Raw genomic sequence first — 16557 nt, forward strand, 5'->3', positions numbered from 1 at the left:
TAAAAGTCTGAGAAGAGGAAGAGGCTATTCAACTGCTTCTTGAGGCAATGGAGGATGGATAAGGCTGCTCAGTTGCTTCTTGGGTGTCTCAATGGGCCAAGCTACTCAGGAAAGGTTGCTTGGCTGCTTCTTGGTGTTGTGGGTGGATACATGGGGTTTCTGTGTGCTGAGGTACTCAGGCACTTCAGTATATTTTGTAATATATGTTATATTTCATTGATAACTTTTAAAAAATACATATGTGGTTTTAATTTTTTCTTTCCAAGTGACACATTCAAAAATAGTATAAGTTCTTTGCAGGAAGCCAAACAAAGGAAAGAAATACCAGTACTCATAATCCCCAATCTTTTTCATTTTTGTTCTACCACCATTACTTTCACTAAAGGAATCAAGGTTAATAGATGAAAGTGTGAAAATACACTTTCATCTGTTAACCTTGATAAAATAGAATCAAATCATAAAATGGAGTGAATTGGTGATATAATAGATAAAACCAACATTTGTGTGTATACATACACAGAATCAGAAAGTGAATAATTTAATGCCATAGAATATTTCTAAGCACAGTCCTTGGGCAGACATTGGCAGATGTGTACATGATGTTTGTTTTTTTCTATATTATTTATTCTGGAAAAACTGCAGAAGTTAACACCTAATGGTGGAGATTCCAAGGGAAAATACAACACTATAGCCACTTAATCTCTGATCTATCTTCTCATTTAATATAAAATAGAATCAAATTATAAAATGGAGTGAATTGGTGACATAATAGATAAAACCAGCATTTGTGTGTATACATACACACAGATGAATTACTCATGGAAACAGTATGTGGTTTGTCTTAAAGCCAACAAAAATGATCTCTTCAAAACACTCCACAGAATTCACTAATTTATCTCCTGATACTATAAATACTGTAATTATTTTAATGTGATTTTTCTCCTGATTCCTTTATACCTTATGCCTACCCACATCTACTTCCAACTACACTGAACCAGTGCAGATCCCCAGGTACAATACTCTGCTTCATATGTCTACACTTTTGCTATTCTTCTGCCTGAAAAATTATTCTCTACTACTCATGAGAGGAATAAATGATCCTCCTTTAGAGTTTTTTCTTTTTTTTTTAAAGAGAGAGTGAGAGAGGAGAGAGAGAGAGAGAGAGAGAGAGAGAGAGAATTTTTAATATTTTTTTTTTTAGTTCTCGGCGGACACAACATCTTTGTTGGTATGTGGTGCTGAGGATCGAACCCGGGCCGCACGCATGCCAGGCGAGCGCGCTACCGCTTGAGCCACATCCCCAGCCCCTAGAGTTTTTTCAATAAATGATCCTCCTTTAGAGTTTTTTCATTCTTTCTAAATTTATTACAGTAATCTGTCTATACCTCTTCTAAAGCCTATTTATGAGCAAAGACTATTTGATGCATCTCTGAAACATTTAGTGCAGAATTTATCATGGTCTTGATAGGCACATCGTTTTGTTCAAAGAAAATAAGGCAATACAAAAACAGTTTTTAAATATCTGCAAGACTAGTATGGCAATATGTAAAAACGTGGATGTGTAACCGATGTGATTCTGCAATCTGTATACGGGGTAAAAATGGAAGTTCATAACCCACTTGAATCAAATGTATGAAATATGATATGTCAAGAGCTTTGTAATGTTTTGAACAACCAATAATAAAAAAAATAAATATATATCTGCAAGATTTTTAAAAAAAAAAATCAAGATTTAGTTGAAGATTTTAGAACCTAGAAATTTCAAAGTCCTAGTTGCAAAGATGACACTCACCATCACTAATGGCTTCCCCTTTCAGACTCTTGATTCCTCTTGGCATTGCATTTCCATCCAGGTAGAATTCAATTATACCATCGTCCAGGATAATTAGAAGATGAAGCCAAACACCTTCTTCTAAATATTTCTTGACTGTTGTCTTGGCAATGTATGTAGCATTGGATCCCAAAGTTTTATAATGAAGGGAAAATGTCACATGGGACTCATTTGTTTGAATTTTCACCCCATAGTAGATGCTTCCATTACCATTATCCTTTGCTATAACAAATCCATTTGTATTGGCATTAGGCATTACCCAAGCTGAAAATGTGAAGTTGGCAATCGTGTTATTCTTAGAGGGGTGATATTTTGCATTAACAGTCCCAAATGCACCTTCCAGTCCACTGAAATACAAAGCATCTGTTCCAGTATGGTGACGCCGCATGTGTGGTTGTAAATGCACAGTGCTGGGGAAAATTCCAACCAGTAGAAAATCTATCATTGGGGGAAGACCAGACGTGAACTCACTGGACACGATTTCCCAGCCTACTCGTACATCACCAAAGACACCTTGTTGCCTCAAAATGGTGAAGTTGGTAATATAAGACATGTCATCTTCTGAGAGCACATCTTCTGCCACTTCTCTCTCTAAGCACTCTGAATCCAAGATGAAAATTCCAAAAGGGTCATCATTGAATGGAATCATTACTGTCACCTGAAGGTTGGTTTCTGCAAATTGGCCTCCAGGACCTGGGGACCCACCTGTAATAAGAAAAATTTGTAATGAATGAAAAACCAGTTGAAGTACTTTCCAGTATAACATATTAAAAAAAAAGTAGCACATGAACTTCTAGTTAAATAATTTATGCATCATCAATGAGCCATAGTATCACCATGTAGCTTTCACCACATTTTGGGGGACATACCAAATAACACTGATTCATCACAATTTTATAATCAGTCAACCCTGAACAAGAGCTATAAACTGGAGATGTTAAATTCCTATGCTTAAAACCAGAAGTAACAAGAAAGCAAATTGTTTAAATTATGGCAAAGCTTTAAACCACTATGAATTTGTACTTCCTAACTTCCTCTAATGTTTTAGGAGAAATACAACATTTGAAGTAGAAAAAGTCTATTCACAAGTTTCATGGTGAAGGTAAGCCTCTATATATACAACTTAACCCAAGTAAGACCATAAAATGAGGCTAAAAGCAACATTTTGGGGCTGGGGGTTTAGCTCATTGGTAAAGCCTGTGCTTAGCAAGCACAAGGCCCTGGATCTACCCCCAGCATAAAAAATAAATAAATAAAAATAGATAATAATTCTACCAAGAAGGGTACTTTGATATTTAAAATCATAAAATCAAGACAGACACACTTCTTTCATCAATTGGATTTAAGTTATAAAATATAAAATTTTGTTGGAAAAATAAGAGATGGAAAAACACAGCACCTGTAATGTTTATGAGCTTTAGAATATAAAATTCATTGAATTCGGGAATTTTATCTGGAAAAGCATGGAGAATTATTGGTTTTGCTCCTTCTCCATCCATGAAATTAACAGTTCCTGAAGTTTCATAGAATTCTTGTCCATGTTGCAGAACAGAATCATTCTGGAACAGCTGCCAAGCCACAGTCACATTACCAAAATGTCCTCGGTGCCTCAAAATCCTACATAATAAATTGAATAAAATTAGTTTTTATGAATGCATAGGAAATATAACTCTAGTAGGAGCAGTTAATGCTATCTCCTTAAGTGAACTAGCCAACCAAGAGAAGATGAAATAGAACTTTCAATACTCAGAAATGTCAGCTGAAAAGTCTTCAAAGCAGAAACTTGAATACAAATTCTAAGGTCAAGTGGAAAATATTTTAATGATATCTAATGATTTTTTTTTTCAAAACAAAAGTACAGAATAAGAGCAGTTACTGTGTCATTTTAGAAATGTTTCTGACAATTTGGATAATTTGTATTTTTCAATCTTGACAACTGATGGAACTGGAGTGAGGAGAGTGAACAGAACAATTTCTGCTTACCAGCTGAAGTGTTTTTGTTTCCACTGATTCTTGTTTAGACAAATGGCAACAGCATAAACAGAGTTCATTATTCATTGAGACTTACAACTTTAAAATTATTCAATTTTTGATCAATTTTTTTTATTTTTGAAGGATTAACAAGTATTTCAAATTTTCAGTACTCAATAATTTTTTCATTCTACCCAATTTTTAATTTCCTCATCCAAACAGGCTTACCAAAATGCATTAGTCTTTCCTTCTTCCACTGCTTTGTCTATAGGCTCCAGAGAAAAAATACCATTTGGGTCATCATTAGCTTCAATTATGACTGTAGCTATTCCATATTGATATACTACTGTATCACCTAAATTAAAAATGGAAAAGTCAAAGCAATAAAAAAGTAGGTAGCTTGCTATTAATTTAATATTTTTAAATTAAGAAATAGTTTTATAATTAAAATCAAATTTTCTGCAAGAATTTCCTCAGTGAAGGTCACACAATAAGTGTAAAATATTGCTCTATTTCTCCAAAGATGTTTATGTGTGTGTGTGGGTGTGTGTGTGTGATACATATATATCTGCATGTATATACATTGTATTCAGAGATACCTAGTTTATTGTGAAATAGTTACTTTTATCCACTGAGAATACATTTAGTTACAGAGGAACTAATTAACTTAAAAACAAACAACACATTTCTTCCAATAAATACATTGCTGTAATAGCTTAATTAAAAATAAAAGTTTTTTTCTAATTTCACATTTTTAGGATGTTTCTTTTATTGCACAAAAATAATGAAGGATTCCTCTATAACATTAAAATGCTCCTGTCCTTGTTTATTGGAATCATCGGCTCAAGAATTTATCTTAGGTCTCTTCCTTTAAACAGCAGAGTCTGACTGAATTCGGTGTCAAACCGAATTCCTTTCTTCTCCACACTACCCATATGTTTGGTCTCTTCATCTTACTTCCCTGAAGTCCCCACCTCTTTACTTTTGTTCCAGGGGCACTCCACGTGAACAAAAGTCCTGCCCAGCTTCATTCTCCTGACTAACTTTTACCACTCTTGAGAACCTGCTTCAAGCAGCAGCTTTTCTGGAATCCTACCTTGACTCCCCAGGCTAAATGCCTCTCCACTGTGCTCCCACAGTACTTTGCTCTCTGTTGATCTATCACAACAACTGTCACACTACACTGGTATCCACACACACACATACATACAGACACCCATAAATCCATTGTAAGCCCCTTGGGCAAATGATTCCTATTAAATTCTAAACCTAGAAGAACAGATACTCAGTCACTGGTGATCAGAGTTATTTATTACAGAACTGATACACATAAAACTCTTATGATTAGATGAGGACGAAACCTCTGACTTTGTCATGGAAACAAATTTCCAAGTTTGCTAAATTATACATAGCAAACTAACACATCAAGAAAAAAATTACATAAAGAGCCAACGGTGTGACCCCGGAGGTCCAGGCCGTCTGATGCCCGCGGCCTGCCCCGCGGCTACAGAAGGCGCAGCACTGCAGAGAAGGGATTAACTAGTAAGCAGGGAGATAAGTGGCTGCGACACGGTGGTATCCCACCAGCTAAGCCCGCACTGACCCCCGGGCTGAGTTCGGGATTGCAGACGGGGAAGGAAGCGGTACAGTCCCATCCCCCACAAGGGACACTCCACTAAGGCAACCAGCGGCCACCATCTTGGAGAGCTGAAGTATCCACCGCCACTCTCCGACAGATTGCAACAACAAAACAGGAGAAACCAAGACTAGCAGGAGAAACCAGGAGACTAGAGGCAAGGCCCTCGCGACTGGGCAGCTGTAAACTGCAGGCCCGCCGGCGACAGTTCACCCACTGCCCGCGTAACTGGGCGGTAGAACGCCCACCCGCTGGCGACTGATCACCTGCCCGCGGCCTGTGATACTGGGCGGCTGGAGACTGCCCGCCTGCCGCGACCGGGAGCTGAAACCAAACAGAGACAGTCCAGTCACACCCACCCATTAGGGCAACCCGGCAAGGAGACTGGGGCCCATCATAGCAGAGTAGTGTCGTCACTGGAGCTTGGACGTCGGAATTCCTTCCCAGCAGAATCCACGTTAGCAGGCATAGTTTAACAACACAAAGGAGAGACATCAGAGTAATACAGAAACAAAACAAATCTACAGAAGAGAGCAGAAACACGACAATCAAAAAGAGCTGAAAAGTAACGTGGACAACATGAGAAAACAAGGGAAAAAAAGGATTACAAACAATGCAAGACAACTCAATTCTACAGGAGGACGTAGAAACATCAGAAACAGGGATAGGGAAAGAACTCAAGGCATACCTAACTCGAATGGAAAGGAATATTAGAGAAGACATGAGACAGCAAGTCCAAAAAATAAAAGTATATTTTGAAAATGAATTAAACAAACAAATTCAAATGGCAAAGAACGAGCTCTACCAGGAGATAGAGATCTTAAAAAAAATCAAACAATAATCCTAGAATTGCAGGAAACTATAAACCAAATTAAAAACTCAAACGAGAATATTACAAATAGACTTGATCAAGTAGAAGTCAGAACATCAGATAATGAAGACAAGGTTTATCAACTTGAAAAGAATATAGTCAACACAGAAAAGATGCTTAAATCCCACGAGCAATCTATTCAAGAGATATGGGATGTCATAAAAAAACCAAATCTGAGAGTCATAGGGATAGAAGAAGGCACAGAGATTCAAACCAAAGGAATGGACAGAATATTAAATGAAATAATTCTAGAAAACTTCCCAGAGATGAAAGATGGAATGGATTGCCAAATCCTGGAAGCCTACAGGACCCCAAACATCCAAAACCATAATAGACCAACTCCAAGACATATAATTATGAAGATAGCCAACGTACTAAACAAGGAGAGAATATTAAAAGCTACGAGAGAAAAGAGGCAGATTACATTCAGGGGTAAACCAATTAGGTGAACGACCGATTTCTCATCACAAACGTTGAAAGTGAGAAGATCCTGGAATAATGTATTTCAAACGCTGAAAAATAATGGATTCCAACCAAGAATACTATATCCAGCAAAATTGAGCTTCAAATTTGACAATGAAATTAAAATCTTCCATGATAAAGAAAAGCTAAAAGAATTTGCAGCAAGAAAACCAGCTCTGCAAAGCATTTTGAACAAAACACTACAAGAAGAGGAATTGAAAAATAGTGCCCAAAACTAACAGCAGGAGGTATCTCAGTAAAGGGGGAGGAAAATAACCAAAAAGCAAAACTAGCCAAACTAAAATAAATAAATAAAGAAGCATGACTGGAAGTACAAATCATATCTCAATTGTAACCTTAAATGTTAATGGTCTAAACTCACCAATCAAGAGACATAGGCTAGTAACCTGGATCAAAAAAACAAATCCAACAATATGCTGCCTTCAGGAGACTCATATGATAGGAAAAGACATACACAGGCTGAAGGTAAAAGGTTGGGAAAAATCATACCACTCACATGGCCCTCAGAAGCAAGCAGGAGTGGCCATACTCATATCGAATAAAATCAACTTCAAACCTAAGTTAATCAAGAAGGATAAAGAAGGTCACTATATACTGTTAAAAGGAACCATCCACCAACAAGACATAGCAATCACCAATTTGTATGAACCAAACAATGGAGCTGCAACGTTCATAAAACAAACTCTCCTCAAGTTCAAGAGTCAAATAGACCACAACACAATAATTATGGGTGACTTCAACACACCACTCTCGCCATTAGACAGATCCTCTAGACAAAAGCTGAATAAAGAAACTATAGAACTCAACAGCACAATCAATAACCTAGACTTAACCGACATATATAGAATATATCAACCATCATCAAGTGGATACACGTTCTTTTCAGCAGCACATGGATCCTACTCAAAGATAGACCATATATTATGCCATAAGGCAACTCTTAGTAAATATAAAGGCGTGGAGATAATACCATGCACCATATCTGATCATAATGGAATGAAATTGGAAATCAATGATAAAAGAAGGAAGGAAAAATCCTACATCACATGGAAAATGAACAATATGTTATTGAATGATCAATGGGTTATAGAAGACATAAAGGAGGAGATGAAAAAATTCTTAGAATCAAACGATAACACAGACACAACATACCGGAATCTATGGGACACAATGAAAGCAGTTTTAAGAGGGAAATTCAATTCTTGGAGTTCTTACCTCAAAAAAAGAAAAAACCAACAAATAAATGAACTCACGCAACACCTCAAAAACCTAGAAAAGGAAGAGCAAAACAACAGCAAATGTAGTAGAAGACAAGAAATAAGTAAAATTAGAGCAGAAATCAACGAAATTGAAACAAAAGAAACCATTGAAAAAATTGATAAAACTAAAAGTTGGTTCTTTGAAAAAATAAATAAGATAGACAAGCCCTTAGCCATGCTAACGAAAAGAAGAAGAGAGAGAACTCAAATTACTAACATACGGGATGAAAAAGGCAATATCACAACAGACACTACAGAAATACAGAAGATAATTAGAAAGTATTTTGAAACCTTATATTCCAATAAAATAGAAGATAATGAAGATATCGATAAATTTCTTAAGGCATATGATTTGCCCACATTGAGACAGGAAGACACACACAATTTAAACAGACCAATACCAAAAGAAGAAATAGAAGAAGCCATCAAAAGACTACCAACCAAGAAAAGCCCTGGACCGGATGGGTATACAGCAGAGTTCTACAAAACCTTCAAAGAAGAATTAATACCAATACTTTTCAAGCTATTTCAAGAAATAGAAAAAGAAGGAGCTCTTCCAAATTCATTCTATGAGGCCAACATCACTTTGATCCCAAAACCAGACAAAGATACTTCAAAGAAAGAAAACTACAGACCAATATCTCTAATAAACTTGGATGCAAAAATTCTCAATAAAATTCTGGCGAATCAAATACAAAAACATATCAGAAACTTGTGCACCATGATCAAGTAGAATTCATTCCTGGGATGCAAGGATGGTTCAATATACGGAAATCAATAAATGCTATTCACCACATCAATAGACTTAAAGACAAGAACCACATGATCATCTTGATGGATGCAGAAAAAGCATTTGACAAAGTACAGCATCCCTTTATGTTCAAAACACTAGAAAAACTAGGGATAACAGGAACTTACCTCAACATTGTAAAAGCTATATATGCTAAACCTCAGGCTAGCATCATCCTAAACGGAGAAAAACTGAAGGCATTTCCTCTAAAATCTGGAACAAGACAGGGATGCCCTCTATCACCACTTCTATTCAATTTAGTTCTTGAAGTACTAGCCACAGCAATTAGACTGACAAAAGAAATTAAAGGCATAAAAATAGGAAAAGAAGAAATTAAACTATCGCTATTTGCGGATGACATGATAATATATTTAACAGACCCAAAAGAGTCTACAAAGAAGCTGCTAGAGTTAATAAATGAATTCAGCAAAGTGGCAGGTTATAAAATCAACATGCATAAATCAAAGGCATTCCTGTATATCAGCAACAAAACCTCTGAAATGGAAATAAGGAAAACCACTCCATTCACAATATCCTCAAAGAAAATAAGATACTTGGGAATCAACCTAACAAAAGAGGTGAATGATTTATACAATGAAAACTACAGAATCCTAAAGAGAGAGATAGAAGAAGATCTCAGAAGATGGAAAAATGTACCCTGTTCATGGATAGGCAGAACTAACATCATCAAAATGGCGATATTACCCAAAGTTCTCTACAGGTTTAATGCGATGCCAATCAAAATCCCAACGGCATTTCTTGTAGAAATAGATAAAGCAATCATGAAATTCATATGGAAAAACAAAAGATCCAGAATAGCAAAAGCAATTCTAAGCAGGAAGTGTGAATCTGGAGGTATAGCGATACCAGAGATCAAACTGTACTACAAAGCAATAGTAACAAAAACAGCATGGTACTGGTACCAAAACAGGCAGGTGGACCAATGGTACAGAATAGAAGACACAGAGACTAATCCACAAAGTTACAACTATCTTATATTTGATAAAGGGGCTAAAAGCATGCAATAGAGGAAGGATAGCATCTTCAACAAATGGTGCTGGGAAAATTGGAAATCCATATGCAATAAAATGAAATTGAATCCCTTTCTCTCGCCATCCACAAAAATTAACTCAAAATGGATCAGGGAGCTGGATATCAAATCAGAGACACTGCATCTGATAGAAGAAAAAGTTGGCTACGATCTACATATTGTGGGGTCGGGCTCCAAATTCCTTAATAGGACACCCATAGCCCAAGAGTTAACAACAAGAATAAACAAATGGGACTTACTTAAACTAAAAAGTTTTTTCTCAGCAAGAGAAACAATAAAAGAGGTAAATAGAGAGCCTACATCCTGGGAACAAATTTTTACCCCCCACACCTCCGTTAGAGCCCTAATATCCAAAATGTACAAAGAACTCAATAAATTAAACAATAAGATAACAAATAATCCAATTAACAAATGGGCCAAGGACCTGAACAGACACTTCTCAGAGGAGGACATACAATCAATCAACAAGTACATGAAAAAATGCTCACCATCTCTAGCAATCAGAGAAATGCAAATCAAAACCACCCTAAGATACCATCTCACTCCAGTAAGATTGGCAGCCATTATGAAGTCAAACAACAAGAAGTGTTGGCGGGGATGTGGGGAAAAGGGTACACTTGTACACTGCTGGTGGGGCTGCAAAATGGTGAGGCCAATTTGGAAAGCAGTATGGAGATTCCTGGGAAAGCTGGGAATGGATCCACCATTTGACCCAGCTATTGCACTTCTCGGACTATTCCCTGAGGACCTTAAAAAAGCGCTCTATAGGGATACGGGTGCATCAATGATTATAGCGGCACAATTCACAATAGCTAGACTGTGGAACCAATCTAGATGCCCCTCAATAGATGAATGGATAAAAAAAATGTGGCATCTATACACAATGGAGTATTATGCAGCACTAAGAAATGACAAAATCATAGAATTTGCAGGGAAATGGATGGCATTAGAGCACATTATGCTAAGCAAAGCTAGCCAAGCCCTAAAAAACAAATGCCAAATGTATGCTTTGATATAAAGAGAACAACTAAGAACAGAACAGGAAGGAAGAGCATGAGGAAAAGACTACAGTAAGCAAAGACGAATGGGGGGAGAGAAAGGGAGAGAGAAGGGAAAGCACATGGAAATAGTAGGAGACCTTCAATGATACATAAAATTATAAGAGGTTATGAGGGGCAAGGGGGAGGGAAAAAAAGGGAGAGAATTGAACAACAGCAGGGGAGGTAGAGAGGGAAGATGGGAGGGGAGGGGAGGGGAGGGAGGATAGTAGGGGATAGGAAAGGTAGCAGAATACAACAGTCACTAATATGGCATTATGTAAAAATGTGAATATGTAACAGAGGTGATTCTGCAATCTGTATTTGGGGTGAAAATGGGAGTTCAAAACACAATTTGAGTCAAATGTATGAAAGATGATATATCATGAGCTATGTAATGCTTTAAATAATCAATAAAAAAAATCAAAAAAAATTACATAAATATATGATTGTAATCAATGTCAATCAACAATTAGCCAATGGACAGAAAATATATATTTAAAATTGTGTAGAAAATGCTAAAAATAAAAATAAAAAAACAAAGCATATCATAAAATCTAAAAAAAATAAAATAAAAAATGATAAAAAACTAATTTTAGCAGGATTCTCCTATCATGTACAATTATAATGCAATATGTCATAGGCGGTGCTTAAAGCTCATTCCATTCCTTTATAAGATGAACCAATAATATTTAACAGGGGCTTTAAGGGTAGCCACAGCTTTGTATCCATTTAGGACATGTACTATGAGCAATAGTTCTTAGGCATAAACACCTACGGTCAGCACTAGGTCATGCAGTGTGATGTTTGTTCAGCCCTCCCACCACAGGCCCACAGGCTCATCAGGTTTTGATGCCATATCAGAGAAAAGAAAAGGAAGACAGAACTAAGAAAAAATGCATGAAAACATAAATTCTTGTCAATCAAATCTTCATAGCTAAAGTAATTACATCCCTATATGTCACCATGTTTGGAAAAGTATCAGAGCCAAATACAGGGAGAAGCATGTAATTCTTCCAATGAAGAATTCCTATGGTAATGTAATGTCACCTCAGGCTGGCAACACCTGTACTTCAGGCCAGTAACCCAGTCACTTCTGTGTGCACTTGTATGTGCACTTGTGCTTGCACGCTCTCCCTCTTTTTCTCTCTCTCTCCACACTACCCACCTAACTCTCTCAAAGTCAAAATTCTTCCCCAATAACATAGTTTACAAAATTCACTGAAACTCTTTGAGGATTCATTTTCCATTCTCTTAAATAAGAAATTCAGGATACTTTAATCTACTATTTAATCAATAGTGACATTTTGTTTCTGATAATATTTTAATTAATTTTAACCCCAAAAATGTTTGAAATACAGAAATTTCACCAGAATTATGCCAAGTAGTTAATAAGTTAATGTTAATAAATATTAATAAATGTCATCCAGAGCTTATTTCTAGAGCAAATGGTTGTAGGATGGATGATCTCATTCCTTCATAACTGTTGTGTTCTTCCCACTAAAAATTTCTGGTTTTCCACTTTTACTTCAACAAGATTATTTTATCTATAGCAATTTCTTTCATTTTAATATTGGGAAAATAATTGGACTTACCATTTTTTTTTTGGTCTATGTAAGTCTGTTTTTTGCAGTTGTGAGGTTTCTTTTGTGGTCATTATTGTACAAAGTCATTTTTTTTCCTTAAAGATGATAGATTTTAGTTTCCACTTTTTTGGGGTATTCTTAGTTAGATCATGTGAAAAATGAGAAACAAAAAGACAAAAGGAGAAAGAGGGGAAAGAGGAAGAGATTCAGCAACGAAGAAAGTCAAGAGACAGGAAGATGGAGGGAAATAGCAAAAAGAAATATCAGGAGATCTTTCATTTTCTCTGCTTCTTTAAATACCAAAAAGCACAAGGTAGAACACAAGATTGGCATTCACACTGGGCATGACAGGCAGGCACAACAGTGTCCCAGTGTCAGGGGTTATTGCTCACACAGGGTAAGGGACCCTCTCCATGGGAACTAAGCTTGGTTCTGGGTGCTGGAGCCAGAGTGGGGTGCTCAGAGCAGGAAGTTAAAATCCTGGTGGGGTAATCCCTGAGTAACCTTATTGTAGAAACAGGGAAATAGAAGCAATGAGAAAGTGGTTACACACAGGGGAAGTTGGTCATGAGCATAAATATATTAAAGATAATGGGAACTAGATTTCTTAAGGAAATGACAAAAATAGAAAGGGAGGAGACTAGACTGAACCTGATATATTGGATAGGAATGGAAAAAATGGCATGAACTAATGATCTTCAACATACATAAGCACAGAACTATAAATGCATGTACATGTATGTACATGAAGGGCATATACCCCTATCTGCACACTAACAGAACCCAGGATGATCAAAACCTGGGTGCCCAGATTCTAGTTACTAAATAACATTCTTCACTACAAGGAACCAGGGCTTCTTGGAAAATGGCTTATTTCAGGAATGTAACAGGAAAAGTACAAAATAAGCTTGGAAGAGCTTGCAATGTCAGAAAGTAAGAAAATGTCCAAAAGACAAAGAAAGTCATCTCAAATAGGTTACCACTGGTCAAATCTGGCGCACTGTGGCCCTGAAAATAAATGATAGTAGTGAGAGGGATCCAACATGGCTGCCGGCGAGGAAGCAGCGATTCCAATGTCTCCACATTAACGGGATCAGAAAGACCCATTGGAACAGTGGCAGTCTACCTACTGAGGAACTTCTAGCAAAATTCCGTTAAGAGGGGACCTGCCGGGAATTGGTAGGTTTATTAGAAGTGTCAGTTTGTCCCAGACAAGTGGATCTTGGCCGGCCACGCGGGCGCGGAGGTCCAGTCCCGCAGCCACCAGCCGCTTCTGCAAGCGGCCAGCAGCCCAGAGCGGCGCGGCCCACCCGAACCAGCAGACGGCACCCGCCATCTCGCCGTCCCGGGGTGGCCCTGCTCTCGCTCAGCGAACGGCCACCCCGCCCACCCGGATCTTAGCCACGCGGCCGCAGCTGCCCGGCTCTACAGGCAGCCCCCGGTGGCCCGGCCCAGCGAGAAGTATCCCCGCCTGGCCCAGCAGACAGCCCGTGCCCTCCCAGCTCTACTAACAGCCCCGCCCACCCGGCGAACGGCTCCCGCCTGAGACAGCGTGAAGGGAATCTAACCAACCCTTTACGAAATAGCGAACTGGGAACTAAAACCAGAGATTGTGTCAGACCAGAAACAAGCCAGTTCCACCCCTCCCTTCGGACACTCCGGCAAGGAGCCAGGGGCCCGCCATAGCAGAGGGGGGAAGTCACCAAAGTTCGGCCAAAGAGATTCCTTCCCAGCGGAATCTACTTCAGCAGGTGTGTGACTCCCACCCACATCAGATACAAACAACCGGGAAACTTCAAAATCTCTCCGTGGGCGTGACAGTAAGGGCCAAAGGACTCTCGACCCCCAACTCCCCCTACTGCCAGTGACAAGGGCGTGACTGTAGGGGCAGAGGAAAGCAGAGAAGACTCCCCACCCCCAAATCCCCCAACTGCGAACAGAGAGGGTGTGACGGTAGGGGCGGAGGGAAACAGAGGACACTCCAGACCCCAACTCCTCCTACCGCCAGCAGTGTGGTTGTGACTGTAGGGGCTGAGGGAAGTAGAGGGGATCCTTGACCCCCAACTCCTATTACCACCAGCAGCGACACCAATGGTCTTAGTTGCCAGATTCCGAAGGTGTGCCCACCAAAGGGGTCCGGAAAAATTAAACAATTGACTCCCAGACCACAGCTCCACAGCACTGGGGCTTAGATGAATGACAGCGAGAGTGCTCAGTAGTTAGGGAAATAGAGCACTCGGTGGGGCTGAAAGTGTAACCAAATCCTTGGGGAACTGCCTCCGGTGAGCAGGACCTGGCTGGCTGGCAGGAGGAAGGGGAGGAGGGGCCGTAAAAGTGAAACGGCTCTGGACCAACAGGATTGAGAGACTCCCAGGAACCTCCATACAGGGATTGCTGTTGACACATTGAGGGCAAAACTCAGCCCAGAGGGCACAGCTTTGCCTATGGGAAGAGAAGAAAATGGATCTCTAAGACCTAATTTTATTTCCTATTTCATTTTAATTTTTTCTCTCCCTTTTCCCTCTCTCTCTCCCCTTCCAAGTTTTACTGCTCTTTCCATTCTCCTCTATGCTATCTTTCTCCCTCTCCTTCTTTCTTTTCAAGAGCACCTACCTTCCCCTTCCCCCCAACTTTCATCCCAAGCATTACGTCCTCCATTTCGAGTAACTGTCTAAATACAAATAGGTGTGCGCCCTCCCCCCGCGCCTGAAAGGTAGCCGGACCTGCAACCCACCAGCAGGTCAGGCCCAGCAACCTGGGAGTGGCAGAGCTGCCCCACGCGCCTGCAAGGTAGGCGCACCTGCTACCAACCAGCAGAACAGGCCCAGCGGCCTGCCGATGTGGTAGGCACAGTGCCCCAATTGGAGGAGGAGCAGAGCCCCTGCCCACGCCAGCGCAGGAGACTTTGCAACTATACAAGAGTAATACAAATATATAGGGGGAAAATTCAACAACACAACAGTCTCAGTAAGGAGAAAGAAACGCGAAAAGTATGAAGAGACAAGGAAAGAAAGGACCACAGGCAATGCAGGTCAACTCAACATTAGAAGAGGTAATATCTGCAGCAGATGGAATGTCAAATAAAGAATTCAGGATATACATGCTTCAGATGATCTGGAGTCTCAAGGAAGACATTAGACAGCAAAATCAGACAATGAAAGATCTGTTCAACAATGAAATACATAAACAAAACCAGGAAGCAAAAGATCAACTATACAGGGAGATAGAGGTTATAAAAAACAAACAAACAGAAATCCTAGAAAGGCAGGAAGCAATAAACCAACTTAAAAACTCAATTGAGAATACTACCAGCAGAGTAGAACACTTAGAAGATAGAAAATCAGACAATGAAGACAAAGTATTTCAACTTGAAAAGAACATAGACAGCTCAGCAAGACTGTTAAGAAACCATGAGCAGAACATCCAAGAAATATGGGATAACATTAAAAGACCAAACTTAAGAGTCATTGGGATACAGGAAGGCACAGAGCTCCAAACCAAAGGAATAAACAATCTATTCAATGAAATAATTCGAGAAAACTTCCCAGACTTGAAGAACGAGACAGAATCCCAAATTCTAGAAGCCTACAGGACGCCGAATGTGCATAATCATAAGAGATCCACACCTAGACACATTATAATGAAGATGCCCAGCATACAGAATAAGGAGAGAATTTTAAAAGCTACAAGAGAAAGGAAGCAGATCACATTTAGGGGTAAACCAATCAGGATAACAGCTGATCTCTCAACACAGACTCTGAAAGCTAGAAGATCCTGGAATAACATATTTCAAACACTGAAAGAAAATGGGTTCCAACCAAGAATTGTGTATCCAGCAAAATTGAGCTTCAAGATGGAAGATGAAATTAAAACCTTCCACGATAAACAAAAGTTAAAAGAATTTGCAGCTAGAAAACCATCTCTCCAAAAAATCCTCAGCAAAACATTACAGGAAGTGGAAATGGAAAATAACAATGAAAACCAGCAGTGGGAGGTAGGACAGTAAAGGGAGGAAAATAATCATAGAGGAAAACAAACCATA

General features: G+C 39.0%; 1 protein-coding gene across 1 annotated transcript in view; it reads right to left on the bottom strand.

The window, feature by feature from the left end:
• The window catches only part of ADGRV1 (adhesion G protein-coupled receptor V1), a gene marked incomplete at its 5' end in the record, with an annotated part of 540732 nt that overhangs the window by 487862 nt on the left and 36313 nt on the right, over positions 1 to 16557 (bottom strand). The window contains 3 exons of the mRNA XM_081287826.1: positions 1793 to 2536; positions 3231 to 3448; positions 4031 to 4157. Coding sequence (XP_081143952.1) covers positions 1793 to 2536; positions 3231 to 3448; positions 4031 to 4157 — 1089 coding nt within the window. The remainder of the gene's footprint in view (positions 1 to 1792; positions 2537 to 3230; positions 3449 to 4030; positions 4158 to 16557) is intronic.

The sequence above is a fragment of the Spermophilus citellus genome, assembly GCF_964194105.1.
Source record: "Spermophilus citellus genome assembly, chromosome: 1".
NCBI lineage: Eukaryota > Metazoa > Chordata > Mammalia > Rodentia > Sciuridae > Spermophilus > Spermophilus citellus.